Source organism: Saccopteryx leptura, chromosome 2 (genome assembly GCF_036850995.1).
Source record: "Saccopteryx leptura isolate mSacLep1 chromosome 2, mSacLep1_pri_phased_curated, whole genome shotgun sequence".
NCBI lineage: Eukaryota > Metazoa > Chordata > Mammalia > Chiroptera > Emballonuridae > Saccopteryx > Saccopteryx leptura.
This window is the reverse complement of record NC_089504.1, coordinates 900,946-917,352: the sequence shown is the minus strand read 5'-3', so window position 1 is coordinate 917,352 and position 16,407 is coordinate 900,946. Positions and strand designations below refer to the sequence as shown.

At 56.2% G+C, this 16,407-nt stretch overlaps 1 protein-coding gene across 1 annotated transcript; it reads right to left on the bottom strand.

The window, feature by feature from the left end:
• Positions 1 to 6,355: 6,355 nt before the first annotated feature.
• SAPCD2 (suppressor APC domain containing 2) lies at positions 6,356 to 13,379 on the bottom strand. The gene is made up of 7 exons (XM_066366637.1): positions 12,642 to 13,379; positions 10,266 to 10,378; positions 9,415 to 9,561; positions 8,999 to 9,106; positions 8,795 to 8,914; positions 7,549 to 8,722; positions 6,356 to 7,506 (listed from the first exon to the last, which is right to left on the bottom strand). The coding sequence occupies exons 1-6, from the start codon at positions 13,237 to 13,239 to the stop codon at positions 8,594 to 8,596; spliced, it is 1,215 nt and encodes a 404-aa protein (XP_066222734.1). The 5' UTR covers positions 13,240 to 13,379; the 3' UTR covers positions 6,356 to 7,506; positions 7,549 to 8,593.
• Between the last annotated feature and the right edge of the window lie 3,028 nt (positions 13,380 to 16,407).

Genomic DNA, 16,407 nt, shown 5'->3' with positions numbered 1-16,407 from the left:
ATGCCTATCAGGGGGTGATGCTCTGCCCATCTGGGGCGTTGCTCTGTTGCAACCAGAGCCATTCTAGCGCCTGAGGCAGAGGCCACAGAGCCATCCCCAGCGCCCGGGCCATCTTTGCTCCAATGGAGCCTTGGCTGTGGGAGGGGAAGAGAGAGATAGAGAGGAAGGAGAGGGGGGGTGTGGAGAAGCAGATGGGCGCCTCTCCTGTGTGCCCTGACCGGGAATCGAACCCGGGACTCCTGCATGCCAAGCCAACGCTCTACCACTGAACCAGCTGGCCAGGGCAGATTTTCTTAATAATATTGTCTTTTCTCTAGATGACATTCCTATAAGAATACAGTATATAACATGACATAAAATACATGTTAATCGACTGTTTATGTTATCAGTAAGGCTCTGGGTCAACAGTAGGTTCTTACAGTTATACGTGGAATTTTTTATTGTGCTTGAGGGTGCAGTGCCCCAAACCCATGTTGTTCAAGGGTCAGTGGTACTCTGGACATGATCTCTCCGGCTGTAAACTCATGGAAGCTTCTTATTAGTCCAAGTGTATCTGCTTCTTGCTCCGTCTTCAGCTCTGTTGGGTCTTGTGTGAGGGATCTACCATGAGGCCTGAAGACATTCCTGTTTCTAAAGGTGTGAATGCTGACTGCAAGCCTCTGTCCACCTGGACTGGGTTTTCTGCAGAATGTGCAGAGGGCAAGTCCAGTTCTTGTGTGTCCCAGCCAGAGAACTGGTTGTCCCAGTGCCATGTGTCACCTGGACACCTGTCTGCCCTGAGGTCACACACCTGGTGTCTCTATTCACCACCCCAGCACATTCATCCTGGGGAATAAAGTCCTCCCTGCCCACTTCTTTTCCTGAAGCCCTTAGCTCTTCCACAGAAATTTTGGAATGACTCGCCCAAATTCCTTGAAAACCTGTTGGGATGGCAACTGTGATTATGTTGAAACTATACACCAATTGGGGGAAATGACTTTTTTTTTTTTTTTTAAGTAAGAGAAAGTTTATTTAAAAAGTCACAGAGGTAGGAAAGGGAAGCCAGCTGGGCTGTGCGGGCTCAGGAAACCAGTTACAGAAGTATGAGAAGAACCACTGGAGTTCAAGAGAGAGAAAGGCATAGGTGATGTGGAGGGGGGAGCGAGGGAGAAGAGAGGGAAGACGAAGGTGCAGGTACTCCAGAGACGGAGAGCATCCCAAAATAAACATCTTTCCAACATCGAGTCTTATTCAAAATGATGGTTTATGCCCTGCCTGATAGCTTGGTTGGTTAGAGCACTGTCCCAATATGTAAAGGTGGCCGGTTCGATCCCTGGCCAGGGCACAGACAGGAACAGATCGATGTTTCTGTCTCTTTCTCCCCCTTCCTTTCTCTCTGAAATCAATCAATTTTTTTTAAAGACGTGGTTTATTTCACTATCTACTTAGACTTTCTTGTAGCTCTTTTAAAAATGTTTTAGCTTTACCTGACCTGTGGTGGCGTAGTGGATAAAGCATCGACCTGGAACGCTGAGGTCGCCAGTTCAAAACCCCGTGCTTGACTGGTCAAGGCACATATGGGAGTTGATGCTTCCTGCTCCTCACTCCTTTCTCTCTATTTCTCTCTCTGTCTCTTCTCTAAAATAAATAAATCTTAAAAAAAAAAAAAGAAAAAAAATGTTTTAGCGTGACCAGGCAGTGGCACAATGGATAGAGTGTTGGACTGGGATGCCGAGAACCCAGGTTTGAGACCCTGAGGTCGCCAGCTTGAGCGCGGCTCAACTGGTTTGAGCAAAAGCTCACCAGCTTGGACCCAAGGTCGCTGGCTTGAGCAAGGGGTTACTTGGTCCACGGTCAAGGCGCATATATATAAGAAAGCAATCAATGAACAACTAAGGTGTTGCAATGAAAAACTAATGATTGATGCTTCTCATTTCTCTCCGTTCCTGTCTGTCTGTCCCTGTCTATCTCTCTCTCTGACTCTCTCTCTGTCTCTGTAAAAAAAAAAAGTTTTAAAGCATATTCTCCTTATAAAGTTCTCACACATTTTTTTCTTAGGTTTAGTACTTGGTACATATTATGTTACAGTTTTAAGTTACGTTTTCTAAGGATTTTTTTTGCTGGTTTATAGAAATTCAATGGAATTTTAAAATTATTATGATTGATTTTAGAGAGATAGAGAGAAGGGAGAGAGAGAAAGAGAGAGAGAGAGAGAGAGAGAGAGAGAGAGAGAGAAGCATCAACTTGCTGTTCCACTTAGTGGTTCTGTTTAGTTGTGCACTCATTGATTGCTTCTCCTACATGCCCTGACCAGGGGTCAAAGCCACGACCTCGGTACGCCCGGACTCTAGCCACTGAGCAACCTAGCCCAGACTCCAAACATTTCTTACAAACAAACCAGAATTGACATTGAGTTGAATGCTTCCTTCTGCGTCCCCTGCTGTCCTATTTCCTCTTTTAATTTGTCCATGTTATGAATTACAACACATTTTAAAGTATCTAACTAATCTTGCCTTGGGATTAACCCAAGTTGGACTGTCTCACTTTGTTATGTGACTGAAATGGATGAGACTGTATTTTTCCACTCTTGCAAAAGCCCAGTTTGGGTTTGAACGCAAGATTATGAATTCAAGATTGTATGTTTTCCTCTGAAAAACTTGCCCGGTATTTGGGTTACGTGTTCCTGAGATCCAGAGAGGACAGCCTTCCGGGGAAGGCATTCGGTCCGGTGTTCTCCTTGCAGTACGTTTTACAACAGTACGTGTCTGTTTCTCCCACTGGTACAGGGTTAGGTGGGCTTTCTGCTCCTTACTGAGTTCATGTTGTATTTTCTAGAAATGTATCCCCTTCAAATGGGTTGGCTTTGCCCTGTTTAAAACATCCTGTTGCCTGACCTGTGGTGGCACAGTGGATAAAGCAGCGACCTGGAATGCTGAGGTCGCCTGTTCGAAACCCTGGGCTTGCCCAGTCAAGGTACATATGACAAGTAATCAATGAACAACTAGGGTGAAGCAACTATGGATTGATGTTTCTCGCTCCCCCCACTCAGTAAAATCAATAATCTTTTTTTTTTTTTTTTGTATTTTTCTGAAGTTAGAAGCAGGGAGGCAGAGAGACAGACTCCTGCATATGCCCGACCGGGATCCACCCGGCATGCCCACTAGGGGGCGATGCTCTGCCCATCTGGGGCGTTGCTCCATTACAACGGGAGCCATTCTAGCACCTGAGGCAGAGGCCATGGAGCCATCCTCAGTGCCCGGGCCAACTTTGCTCCAAAGGAGAGGGGGAGGGGTGGAGAAGCAGATGGCTGCTTCTCCTGTGTGCCCTGGCTGGGATTCAAACCTGGGACCTCCACACACCAGGCCGATGCTCTACCGCTGAGCCAACCGGCCAGGGCCAATAAATAAAATCTTAAAAAGAAATCTGGTTCTTCTAGTTACTTTAAGGCACTTAATAAAAATTAATTGGCCCTGGCCGGTGGCTCAGTGGATAGAATGTCAGCCTGGGTATGGACATCCCGGGTTCAATTTTGGGTCAGGGCACATAGGGGAAGCAACTGTCTGATTGTCTCCCCCTCCATCTCTCTTTCCCTTCTCTCCCTCTTTCCCTTCCGCAGCCAGTGGCTCAATTGGTTTGAGCATGGTCCCAGGTGCTGAGGATGACTGGGTTGGTCCTAGCATGTCTGTCTCAGGCACTAAAACTAGCTCAGTACTCGAGCATCGGCTCCATATGGGGTTGCCAGGTGGGTCCCAGTTGGGAGTCTGCCTCACTATCTCCCCTCCTCTCACCTAAAAACAAACAAACAAAAAAACAGTGACATGGTTTCCCTCTTATGAATAATAAAGTGCTATAGACTGGCTGATCTCAAATCATCGCTTCTTACTTATGTCCCATTATTGACATCACCTCAGTCCTACCTTCCTGCACCATACATAAATTACCGCTATTATAATTATTTACAGTGTTCACTTAGATTGCTCCACATATTTGATGACATAGTTTGGTTGATTTAAAAATATCTGCACAGGCCCTGGCTGGGTGGCTCAGTGGATAAAGTATCGACCTGGTGTGCCAGAGGTCACCGCTTAGGATGCATATGAGAAGCAATCAACAAGTGCACAACTAAATGGAGCAACTAAGTGAAGAATGAGTTGATGCTTCTCTCTCCCTTCCTCTCTCTCTTAAATCAATGGGAAACATTATACACACACACACTGTTCACAAAAATTAGGGGATCAGGGAATGTGCAGATACTCCAGTACTTTCAGCCTTTTGTTTAAGTGCATTTTCACCAATGAAATAAAAGTTAAGGTTTGTATCTTATTTGCATAATCGAACAACTTTCTTTGACTTGTCTTTTGCTTTTCTGATGTTCTTGTTTAATAAAAAAAAAAAAATCAGATGCTTTTTTATTTATCGCTCCATATTCATTTTGAAATACCCCCTAATTTTTGCGAGCAGTATATGTAGCCACACAGGTTACTTGAACTGTGCAGCCTAATTCCCCTGACAGGTTTTGAGAAAGGACTGGCTTCTGAGGAACAGAAGACGGAGTGACGGTGTGACTCCCGAGAGTAGATCCTAAAAGGCACAAGGCTTCCTTCCTCCTGGTCGTGTGCTCCAAGGGAACCAGCTACCACACAGTGAGGACACTCAAGCAGCCTTTTGGGGACAAGAAATTGAGGAGCTATGCCAACAGCCAGGTGGATGTGCCATCTTAGAAGTGGGTCCTCTGGCCCCAAGCAGCCTCCTGAGATGCCGAGCCAGAGCTGCAAAGTGCAGTGGCTCTTCAAGTCCCTAACCCACAGACAGGGTCAGAGAGTAATTATTGTTTCAAGTCACCGAGTTGGAAGTTCTGCGGCAAGAGACAACTATAACTCGTCCACAGGTGGGACTCCCTGTTGAATTTTACCTCCTTCCTGCAGCCCTTCCTCAGGAATTTCTTTTCATGAAGTTCCATTGGTGGTAAACTCTCAAATTTTGTTAGAAAATGTTATCTTGCCTGACCAGGTGGTGGCGCAGTGGATAGAGCGTCGGACTGGGATGCGGAAGGACCCATGTTCGAGACCCTGAGGTCGCCAGCTTGAGCGCGGGCTCATCTGGCTTGAGCAAAGAGCTCACCAGCTTGGACCCAAGGTCGCTGGCTCCAGCAGGGGGTTACTCTGTCTGCTGAAGGCCCACGGTCAAGGCACATGTGAGAAAGCAATCAATGAACAACTAAGAAGTCGCAGCGCGCAACAAGAAACTGATGATTGATGCTTCTCATCTCTCTCCGTTCCTGTCTGTCTGTCCCTGTCTATCTCTGCCTCTGTAAAAAAAAAAAAAAAAAAAAGAAAATGTTATCTTGCCCTGGTTCTTGAGAGGCAGTCTCTCTGGGGATGGTCTTTGGGTTAAAGGTGACCCTATCTCAGCATCCGAGACCTATTCACCTCTCCGGTGTTACGGCCGTTCCTGAGCAGGTCTTTCATTGGTTTTCTGTCCCTGGAGTCCTTTATGTTTCTTGTAAGAGAAAACGTGCATCTTTTATCCACCCTGGCGGGGATTCCTGGGTCTGAGAACTGGTGAACTTAGACAATTCTGGAAAATGTAAGCATTTATTTTTACATATTGCCCTGTCTTACAGGACACCCAACCAGATGAATGACCCCCACACCCCGCCCTGAAGACCCACGCCTCAGCCCTGACCCGGTGGGTGGATCAGTGGATCAAGCACCATCCTGGTTCTCTGAGGTCTCAGGTTCCGTCCCCAGTCAGGGCACATATCAGAAGCAGTGAGTGGAACAATGACTTGATGCTTCTCTCTCCTTCCCCCACCCAGTTAATGGAAAAATTAGAAAAACCACATAAGACCCACCTCTCCTATTTCCCATTTCTCTTTCTGTTCACTAGGTCTCTCTTCTGCAGTGCTGAGACTTTCATCTGAAATTTGGTACACTTAGTTTGGGATTTCAATTATGTTTTTAAACATTTAGACTTATTGTTTTTGGCCCTGGCCAGTTGGCTCAGTGGTAAAGTGTAAGCCCAGTGTGTAATGTCCTGGGTTCAATTCCCAAGTCAGGGCACACGGGAGAAGCGACCATCTGCTTCTCCACCTCTCCCCCACTTTCCCCCCTGCAGCCATGGCTTGATGGTTCTAGTGAGTTGCCCACTGCCCATGCTGAGAATGGCTCCCTGGCCTCTGGCAAGTAGCTTGGTTGCCGATCAACGGAGCAACAACCCAGACGGGCAGAGGATCACCTTTAGGGAGCTTGCCAAGTGGATCAGTCGAGGCGCATGTATGGATCTCTCTGCATGCCCTTCTCTCACTTAATAAAAAAGAAAAATTATTTTCAGACTTCGATTTGTTGTTCCTCTTATTTATGCATTCATTAGTTGATTCTCATCCTGACCAGGGATAGAACCTGCAACCTTGGCTTATTCAGGATGATGCTCTAACCAACGGAGCTACCCGGCCAGGGCCTCAAGTATGTATTTGTATTCCTAGAAGTTTTATTTGATTTTCTACTATTTTATTAGTCACCTTTATATAAAGATACTTCTTCTAAAATAAGAAACCATAAAGATGATTCCTTGTTCACATTCTCAAGGATCTTTTATTTCCTTAGACATATAAAATTTATTTTATGTTCCGGTAATTCCAACATCTGAAATGTCTAGTCCGTTGTCTCTGCTGGCTCTCATGGTAGATTCTTTCCTTATGTTCATGAACATGTGTTTTTAACCTGAAAATGCTTGTTTTTCTTGGAACTTGCATTCCATAGACATTTTGGCTGTTTCTGACATCTAGTGGAGGAGTCAGGAATGCTGCTCAGCACCCTACAAGGCATGGGGGGGTCCCCATATCTCGCCACCCCAACCATCATCGTGCAAGGCTGAGGGATCTCTCCCGAGATCTTTGCTTCTGCCAGTGGCCTGGCCCTGCCAATGTGGGACCACCGAAAATCCTGCCCTGGAGGCCGCTAGGACCACACAGGCACCTGATGTCACCTGCGTGGAACGCCACACCAAGGCCAAGGGAAGTCACTTTCCCTGTCTCCTTTGTATAACTAGGTTATTCCTGCAGCTGAAGGGTCAGCTTCATGTGGGAGTTCTGCTAACAGTCTCCACGAGGCAGACCTGTCCTGTCTCCTGCCTCCCTCCCAAGTTCCCTGGCAGTTTGGACCTGTTCTGGAGGACCCAGGAGGAGCAAGCCAGGTGAAGCAGGGTGGGGTGTTACTGATGCAACAGCATGTGCAAAGCCCAGAGGTGGGGGGTAGGCTGCACAGCTGCACCCTGCTACCAAAGAGGCTAGGGTGGGGGCTCAGAGCCTGTGCCATTGGGGCCTGAGATTGCCTAGGAATCATGGAAAGATCAGGAGCCGGGCATGGAGGTTTTCACTCCTGGAAATGTCATGAGCTGCATCTGGAGAGCCAGGGCACAGGGAACAACCCTCCGTGAGGGTGGGACTGGTCGTGGGAGAGAGAGAGGGTCTGATTCAAGAGCCATGAAGGAGGCAGACCGGAGGAAATCCTGGTGGACAGGACCCACCTCATGACCAGACTGGAGGAAATCTTGGTGGACAGGACCCACCTCACGACCAGGACCCTTCCTTAGCTGGCACCAGTCTAACCAATGCACCGCAGGGCTTCCTGAGTGCTGGGGACTGTGTCCTGCCCTCCCAGACCTGTCCCCTTCTGGGAGGACCCATCGCTAGGGAGGGGAAGGGTGTTACAGGCGGGGGTGCTTGGTCTACCAGGGACGTTGAGGCACGTCTAGGACTCCCAGACTCATAGTTCCCACCCACCCCTGCAGTGAGGGCCACACCAGAGCCAACTGGCAATCCCCCGACTGCCTTGGCCAGGTTGCCCGGTGGGCCCAAGTTCCTGAGCCTGGGGCAAGATCACAGACTGCTCTGTGGGGTTTTGTCGGGGTTGCGTCTTGGCCAGGTGAGGGACAGCAGCTCCCTAGTCTTGGTGACCTGGGTTGAGAGAAGATGCCCTTGGACCCCCGAGGCCCAGTTACCAGCTAGACTTTTAGGTGTTCCAGCCCACCTCCAGGTCCCCTACTTCTAGTCCCACAGGAGACACCAAGGTGTGTGTGTCGGGCGGGGGCTGCAGGTCCCACGTCCAGCGTGCAGGCGACGCCCTCTGCTGGCTGCTGCCGGAAGTGCAGTCTAGCATAACCAGTACCATTTACTGGAGACCCCAGGGGAGAAGGGGGAGACAGGCCTGCTGTAAACATGAGACAGGGGTGCCACGAGCGAGCGTACCTGCCCAGGGCAGCCTGACATCTGGTAAACATGAAGAGGGGTCCCCCGCGGTCCACTGACCTGGGCTGTAGCAGCTTCAGGCTGTGCGTGCACGACGGGGCAGCTACCCCAGCTCAGCTCCCCCACCCCCCACCCCCCACCCCCAGGCCAGGATGGAAGGACACCTTGGGAGCTGTCCACCTGCTGGCTCCACCTGGGGCAGAGGGAGGCTGGGGGGCTCTGGGGAGGCCCAGACCAGGAGGAAGGAGGGCTACGTTCAGGCCAGCGGGTGATCACACGTCAGCCTGAGAGGTTGGGATCAAGAGGGGTGGGTGCCTGCCCAGGGCCAGGGTGAGCCTGAGAGGCCCATGTCCGTGCCTGTGGCCGCTAGATGAAGGTGGAGTCCAGCGGCCCGGTGTCCTGCTGGCTGAGGGCACGGGCCTCAAACAGCTGCTTGATGAGGGCTGACTTCTCCTGCTCCAGCTGAGTGATCCGTTCGCTCTTGTTGGTCACCTCCTGGCGGGGGCGGGGGCAGTCAGGGCCTGCCGGGCTGCCGGCCACCCCCCCCCCCACCCTCCTGCACCTCACCTGGGTGAGGAGTCGGTTCTGCTCTTTCAGCATCAGAATGGTCTGCTGCCAGCCGAGCGCCGGGGCTGAGGTGGGGGCCGCGGCCACGCAGGCGGGCCCCAAGGGAGGCGAGGGCAGGGCCTACGGGAAGGCACAGTCAGGCAGGCCTGGCGTCCCTGGCTCAGCCTCCAGGGCGGTGTGTGGGGTGGTCCGGGGGACACTCACCGTGCCAGCACAGGCTGCGGTCAGCAGCTCCCCCAGACACCGGGCCACCTCCTGTACCTTGGGCAGCAGGCGTCCCAGCGGGCGGGGGCTCCCCTCCGCCCCAAAGTCCTAGGAGGAAGCAGGGGAGGGGTGGTCAAAGAGCAGGGCCATCCCAGGATCAGTCCCTGGGCCTCGAGGGAGTCCCCACAGGTCACCCTCCTGTCCCTGGAAGTTACTGCTCAGAGCTGAGAGCCCAAGGGTATTGCTGGTGGGGAGCAATACTGGGAGGGGGTCCCAGCACCCTAGGAGGAGGAATAGCTGCTGCGCTCTGAAGAGGAAGGGCAGTCCTACACCTGCCTGGGGTGCCAGGAGTAGGTGGGTGGTCGCCGTGGGTGGAGGAAGGGTCACTCTGCCTCAGGACAGGGGCGGTCACTCACGGCACTGGCCCTGCTCTGGCTCAGGCGGCGCTGGCGCTCCTGCACGCGCTGCAGCTGCTGCTGGTACCAGTCGCGGCCCCGCGCCATCATCTGCAGACCCTGCAGCAACACCTCCTTCTCCTGCTCCAGCTCCGCCATCTGCTTCAGCTGCCAGAGGCAGGACGCACAGGCGCCAATGAGCACACACCTGGCGGGCGCGAGCTGCGCGTACCTACCCACATGCGCGCCTGCGCGGGAGCCCTGCGCACGCTTCTGCGTTGGGAGGCCCAGCCCTGTTCCTCCTCCCGGGGGTCCCTAGCCCCCCTCAGCCCTGTTCCTCCTCCCGGGGGTCCCTAGCCCCCCTCAGCCCTGTTCCTCCTCCCGGGGGTCCCTAGCCCCCCTCAGCCCTGTTCCTCCTCCCGGGGGTCCCTAGCCCCCCTCTGCCCTTCCACAGTGGCCTTTCCCCAGGAACATGGGTCGCTGTCTGGAGCTCAGCACCCACTCCTGAGAGTAAGGGGTGACCCCACGGCTGGTGAGCTGGGCCCACTGAGCAGATGTTGCCTCAGGCAGCAGGGTGGGGCAGGGGCAGTTCTGGGGAGGCGGCCAAGCCCATTGCCACAGCCCACCCAGGCCGCCATCTCCCGGAAGGACTTCTTGACCTGACCCTGGGCCACTCCACTCCTCAGCTAGATTCCAACCTGGGCGGAGAGAGGTGCTTACAGTTCGCCCCCGTTCCTATCCCAGGCCACCTCTGGAACCCAGTCCTGGCTGCCCCCTCCCAATCAGAGGGGTGGTCCAGGAGACCAAAGTTGAGCCGAGCCCCATCCTAGGCAAGATGCAGAGGGCCCCAGAGCCCCCAGACCCCCACTCACCAGGTCACAGTCCACTCCATTGGTGATGGTGTGTCTTCGACGCTCACCCCGGGCACGGGGGGCCCGCCGGGCACCCCCCACGCCGAGCTCCCAGGCCCTGCAGCCCACTGCACCTGCAGCAGAGGGGAGGGCCTGGCTCACCTGCAGGCCTGCCCAGTCAAGCTCAACCCCTACAGCGGACTTCTAGGCTTCTCTCCGGCCACACGCACACCACCCCCAGCCACGCAAAGCTCAGTCCAGGCCCGGACGCCTCTGGGGTCATCGGCAATTCAGAGCCTCTCCGGGCCCCTCCTCGTCTCAGTCCTGCCTCGGAGTCTCAAGCAGCGAACCAGCCAGGCCCACAGCTCACCTCTGTACCTGGGTGGGGTCTGGTCCCCGCTTGACTCCCACCAGCTCCCTTCACACCTGCCCGAGGCCTGTGGCTGAATGTCTGCACATCCCACACACATATGCGCACGGATGCAGAATGTGAGCTCCCTAAGAGTAGAGGCTTACCCAGCCTGTCTCTGCACCCCCAGTGCCCACCTCAGAGCTCAAAGCCTCCATATTCTTTTTTTTTTATTTTTTTTTATTTTTACAGAGACAGAGAGTGAGTCAGAGAGAGGGATAGACAGGGACAGACAGACAGGAATGGAGAGATGAGAAGCATCAATCATTAGTTTTTCATTGCGCGTTGTAACACCTTAGTTGTTCATTGATTGCTTTCTCATATGTGCCTTGACCGCGGGCCTTCAGCAGACCGAGTAACCCCTTGCTGGAGCCAGTGACCTTGGGTTCAAGCTGGTGGGCTTTTCCTCAAACCAGATGAGCCCGCACTCAAGCTGGCGACCTTGGGGTCTCGAACCCGGGTCTTCTGCATCCCAGTTCGATGCTCTATTCACTGCGCCACCGCCTGGTCAGGCAAAGCCTCCATATTCTGAGTAAGAGAGGGGGGTCTCTGGTCTTCCCTACTCTTCTCCTTAGAGCCGGGCTCTCAAAGGTGAGTTCATGCAGGGAACAGGTGGGGCAGGCGCTGAGACCTAACTGTACCCAGGTAGGGATCACCGTGCAGCTAGTCCTCAGCTTGTGTGCAGACCCCACCCAGTGCACCCATCAGGTAACAGGAGCTTCTGCAGCTCTATGTCTACCTGCAGCCAGAAAGCCGGGGATTTCCTGTGAGAGCCCCCCTGGAGGACCAGATGGCTCCCTTGGGGGATGGGGGAGCATGTGCAGGGTTTCCCGGGAAGGGAGGAGAGGGGTGCAGGTGGAGGGCACCCTCATCTGGCTCCCTAGCCCTACCCACCATGCCAGGCTCATCTTGAGAGGCTATGGGGAGTGGGCGGGTTGGCACAAGGCGGTACATGGGCCACCAGCCAGCCCTGGCAGACAGGATCCAAGCAGGCTCGAGTTCACGTTCCAACCTGCAGTGCCGTGTGGCGGAGAAGGCACAAGCAGAGGGAGGCTGGGGAAGGGGGGGGGGTACTTTGAAACATCTGGGCTCCGTCTACTATCAAGGCCACAGGCATATTCCAGGTCCGCACATAAAAGAACCCCAGACGCTCGGCTGGAGAGCCAGCAGGAAGAGCCAGAGGCTGAGGTGGGGGGTCCAGCGAGGCTGACAAGCAGAGGGCAGCACAGACAGGGCTGGAAACTGCCCCCCTGGTGTGTGTGTGGGGGGTTAGCCCTGCATCAGACATAAAGCAGGTCCCGCTTCCACCGGACTAGAAGCCAGGTGGGAGGGAGCCTGCTGGCACCCCAGGGGCTGTAGTTTGTGTTCCTCCCTAACCCCAGAGACCTCCAAGGCCCGACAACCAGGCCAGGTCCTCCTTACAGCGGCAGTCCCTGCCAGCCTGACCTCAGTGGGCCAACCTCTTGGCCTAGCCGTCAGACTGAGAAGGCCCCAAGCAGGCAGAAAGGGCCCCTAAACAGTCTACAGGACCCTCTCTCATATGCTCAGGGAAACGCCTCCACCTAAGCAGTCACCAGCAATGAGAGGAGGGCCCACGTGTCCCCAGGTGTGTGTGTGTGGGGGGGGTGCTTCTACTCACCTGGGTGAGATGGAGACATCCCACCCCCCTTCCACCCAGGTGTCCACAGTACTCAGTTCATGTTTAGTACAGAATGGGTTCCTGGTGGGGTTTGCGGAGTCACCCACCCACCGGCCCCTTGACCCTGGTGGGCTCACGCTGTGGTGGGGGAAGGGCCAGCCTGCCTCCTGGTCCCTGAGCACACAGGGACAGACAGGTAGGTACGAAGTCTCTTTCTCTTTCAGGTTCACGAACGGAGGAAGACTGATGCGACCTGCCCCCGCTCCCTGTGGGAGATGCCTGGGTGGCACTTCTCGGGCTCCGGCCTTCGATGACCTAGTGAGTCGGGAGTCGGGAAAAACGAACTCACCAGCGTCCGCGCTCGGGCTCCGCTCCAGCGCCGCGCCCTGCGGCCGCCCGGGCTCCGCGAGGCCGAGCGCCGCCTCCGCCGGGCCGCACAGCTTCTCTAGGCTCCGGGCCGCACCGCCGGGGCCGGTCGTGGGGGGGCGCGCGCCCAGGGGCAGGGGCTTCCTTTCCAGGACCGTGCGCGGCTCGTCGGCCGGCGCGAACACGAGCCGCTGCGGCGGCGGCGGGGGCGGCTGGCCCCCGGCCCGCGCGGGGCCGCCTCCTCCCCGGGCCGAGGCGCGCGCCGGGCCCCGCGAGCCGCTGTCGGTGCTCAGCAGCGAGGTGCGCAAGCCGGCCACGAAGCGTTCGAAAGTCAGGTAGCCGCTGGCCGGGGCCACCTGGCGCAGGCCCTCCAGCACGCCGCGGGGCATCTCGCGCGCGTCGGCGCCCTGCCAGCGGGACTCGATCTCGCGCAGGTGCACGTAGCCGCGCCGCTGGTCGTCCAGGATGTCGAAGAGGGTGCGCAGGCTCTGCAGGAAGGCGCGCGGCAGCCCCTCGGTGCCGGGCTCGGGAGGCGCCGCGGGGGGCGGGCAGCCCGGCTCGGCCATCGCAGCTCCCGCCATGGGCCCGCTGGGGCTGGGTTCCGTCCCGAGCCGGCCCCCCAGGCTGAGCCCCCGCGTGCGCCGGAGCTCGGTCCCCGCGCGGCCCGACGGCGGGGCCGGGCCGGCGCGCACGCAACCGGTCCCGCGACAATAGCAGCTACTTTTTGAATGGGCCTCCTCGTGGCGTCAGTGCTCATTAGCATTCGCGGCGGCCATTGGCCGAGACTGGCCCAACTCCTTCTCAATTGGTTGAGAGGCCGCCAGCCCCGGTTTGATTTTCCGGCCGAGGGGCCAGTGCCCGGGGCGCTGGGGCTGCAGTGCGGGTAGGGGCGTGAGGCGCGCGGAGGCCCCGAGCGGGCAGGGGAGGGTCCACCCCAGGGCGGGGTTCCCCCACTCCGGCTCCCTCCCGGACTCGAGGGGTCGGGAGGGAGACCCGAGCGGACCCTCCTCTGCTCCCCACACCAACCCTCTTGCAGCGGCTCAGCCCTCTCTCGGATTGGCTGCCCGACCTTTCTCTCCAAGAGGCGAGGCCTGGCGCCCAATACAAAATCTGTCCCCAAGTGGCCTCGGTGGAATAAGGATGGGGAACACAGCCCCTCTAGGGACCCATTTCCCTCTCTGTCTCCCCTGGGCGCTCTTCGCTGAGGGTCCTGGGCAAAAACAAACACTGTCGACTCGGGGGCACCTCCTTCTCTTGCAACAAGGCGGCCCCGAGAGGATTGTGGGCTCCAGCCAGCTGGGCGCTTCCCCTGACAGAGGCCTCTCTGTCCACACTGCTGCTAGCTCCTCCCCTGGTCCCTAGGGACAGCCTGGCCTTTCCTGCTTGTTGCAGGACAAAGCCACTTTTTCCTGTGTCCCCAGATCCCCATCTGGTGACCAGCTCTCCTCAGCTCCCGAGGTCCTCTGCTCCAACCTCTTCCTCTGGCTGGACACCTCCTCCAGCTGCTCTCCTGGCTCTCCTGGCCTCTTCAGGCCACCTGGGCAGCCTTGTTTCCTCAAGGGTTCCTTCTTCCTTTCCAACCAATCCTGTCACTCTGTCTGGTCAGTCTGGGCAGGGGCTAGGGCTGAATGGCAGGAAACTCCTGAAGCCAGGGAGCTGCCCAAGAGGCTTGTCTGCCTGGAAACCCTTGTGGCCGGTTCTCCAGGCCCTGCCCATGTCCCCATGCCTCCCCCACGGTCTTCCCAGACAACCCCATGCCACGAGCACCCCGCCACTGAGCTTTCTCATGTGTCACCTGCTGCTTTCTAGACAGACTGTCCAGCTTCAGGAATAAATCAGCAGAGTCACCAGACACCCCAGACTGGCCCCCAGCGCAGGGTTCACCTTGTCTCTCTGGCTAGCCTTCCTCAAGCCTACCTTGGGTGGCCTGCCGACCTGGGTCTCTGTGTCCTTGGACCCCAAGGCAGGGCTGTTGCCCCAGCCAGGGAGGGTCCTGGGTCCACTTCTCGACTCTGGACTTACCCTTCAAAGTCATGGATCCCTTGTGGTAAGGAATTGAGGGAACCTAGAAATCTGTGAGCCAGGAGTCACCTCCTGGAGCCTGGCCTGTCCCTGGCTTTCCTTTTAGAGGCTGGACTGGCCAAGGTCCCAGGACAGCGTTCAAGCCATCTCCCTTCTCCCACTACTCTGTGCCCAGCACACCCCTCCTAGTCCTCCATGCTTAGGGTAGCTGGGATCCCCTCACCTCTGGGCTTTTGTGCGTGCTGTCTGTTCTATCTGGAATGCCCTTCCCTGTCTGTTCCCAGATAATCACTGGGCCTCCTTCAAAACTCCACTCAGGTACCTGTGAAAGGCAGGTTAGCTGCTCCGACCTTCAAAGCGAGGGGCAGCTTTCTCCTTGCTAAGGGGGTTGTCTCTGCATGAATCCTTGTGCTCTCTGGAAGCAGGGTGGGGCCACCCCAAGACCTGGCATCATCGTGGCCCACAGTGGGTGCTCAGTGGATGGCTGGCACATGGGAAACATTATCCTGGAGGTCACAGCAAAAATGCCATCCTTGGGTGAGGCACCAAGCTGGAGTGAGGCCTGTGGGCTGGGGTGGGCTGGGGGACAGCTCTATGGGGTTAGTGTGGGTGTGGAGGCCAGCAGCCAGCAGCAGGTGGCGCTGCTGCAGCTCAGGACCAGGACAGCATGACCAGAAGTGCCCAGGTCAGGCCCGGGCCCATGAGCTTGAGCTCACCATGCAGAGGGGTCTGACGCTGTGTGGGAAGTGGCCCTTGCTGAACTTTGGTCTGTGGGCTTCTCTGGCCTCTGGCTAGGCTCTGGAGGAAGGTACAGAAGAAACTGGAATCCGTGCCAGCTCAAGGCATGGGACTAGGGCGTGGCCCCTGTGTCCTTCCTGCTCTGAACTCTGATCACTTCCTCCTTCCAGCCTACTTTCCAGCCTAGCCCAACACCTTCCAAACTCGATAGCTTTCAACTTTGCTATCACCCTGGGGGGCTCCTTAGAACCCCAGGCCAAGTGGGTCCCTTGTGGACCCTGCACTTTTCAAGGCACCAATCCCAGTTGTAATTATGTTCTTATGTTCTCGTTGTGCCAGCCTGGAGCTCCCTGGAGGTGTGCAGGGTGACTGGGCTCCTATGTCTCCTGCCTAACACTGGACATGGAGTGAAAGCGGGCGGCCGCCTCCAGGCCCGGAGCATGTCCCAGGGTCCTCAGGTCTCTATTTCTGCAATGACAACCAGGGAGCCTTGGTGGTCTCTGGGCCCCGTGCCCCTGAACCCTTTGGATGAGGCCCTCAGGCAAAGGGAAGACGACTCCTTGGCCACAAGCCCGCCCTTGGCAGGTGGTCCAGGAAGTTGTTGCCCACCTCTGTCTCACTGGCATGCCCACCTGTCTGCACCCACCTCTGTCTCACTGGCATGCCCACCTGTCTGCGCCCACCTCTGTCTCACTGGCATGCCCACCTGTCTGCGCCCACCTCTGTCTCACTGGCATGCCCTCCTGTCTGCGCCCACCTCTGTCTCACTGGCATGCCCACCTGTCTGCGCCCACCTCTGTCTCACTGGCATGCCCACCTGTCTGCGCCCACCTCTGTCTCACTGGCATGCCCACCTGTCTGCGCCCACCTCTGTCTCACTGGCATGCCCACCTGTCTGCGCCCACCTCTGTCTCACTGGCATGCCCACCTGTCTGCGCCCACCTCTGTCTCACTGGCATGCCCACCTGTCTGCACCCACCTCTGCCCGA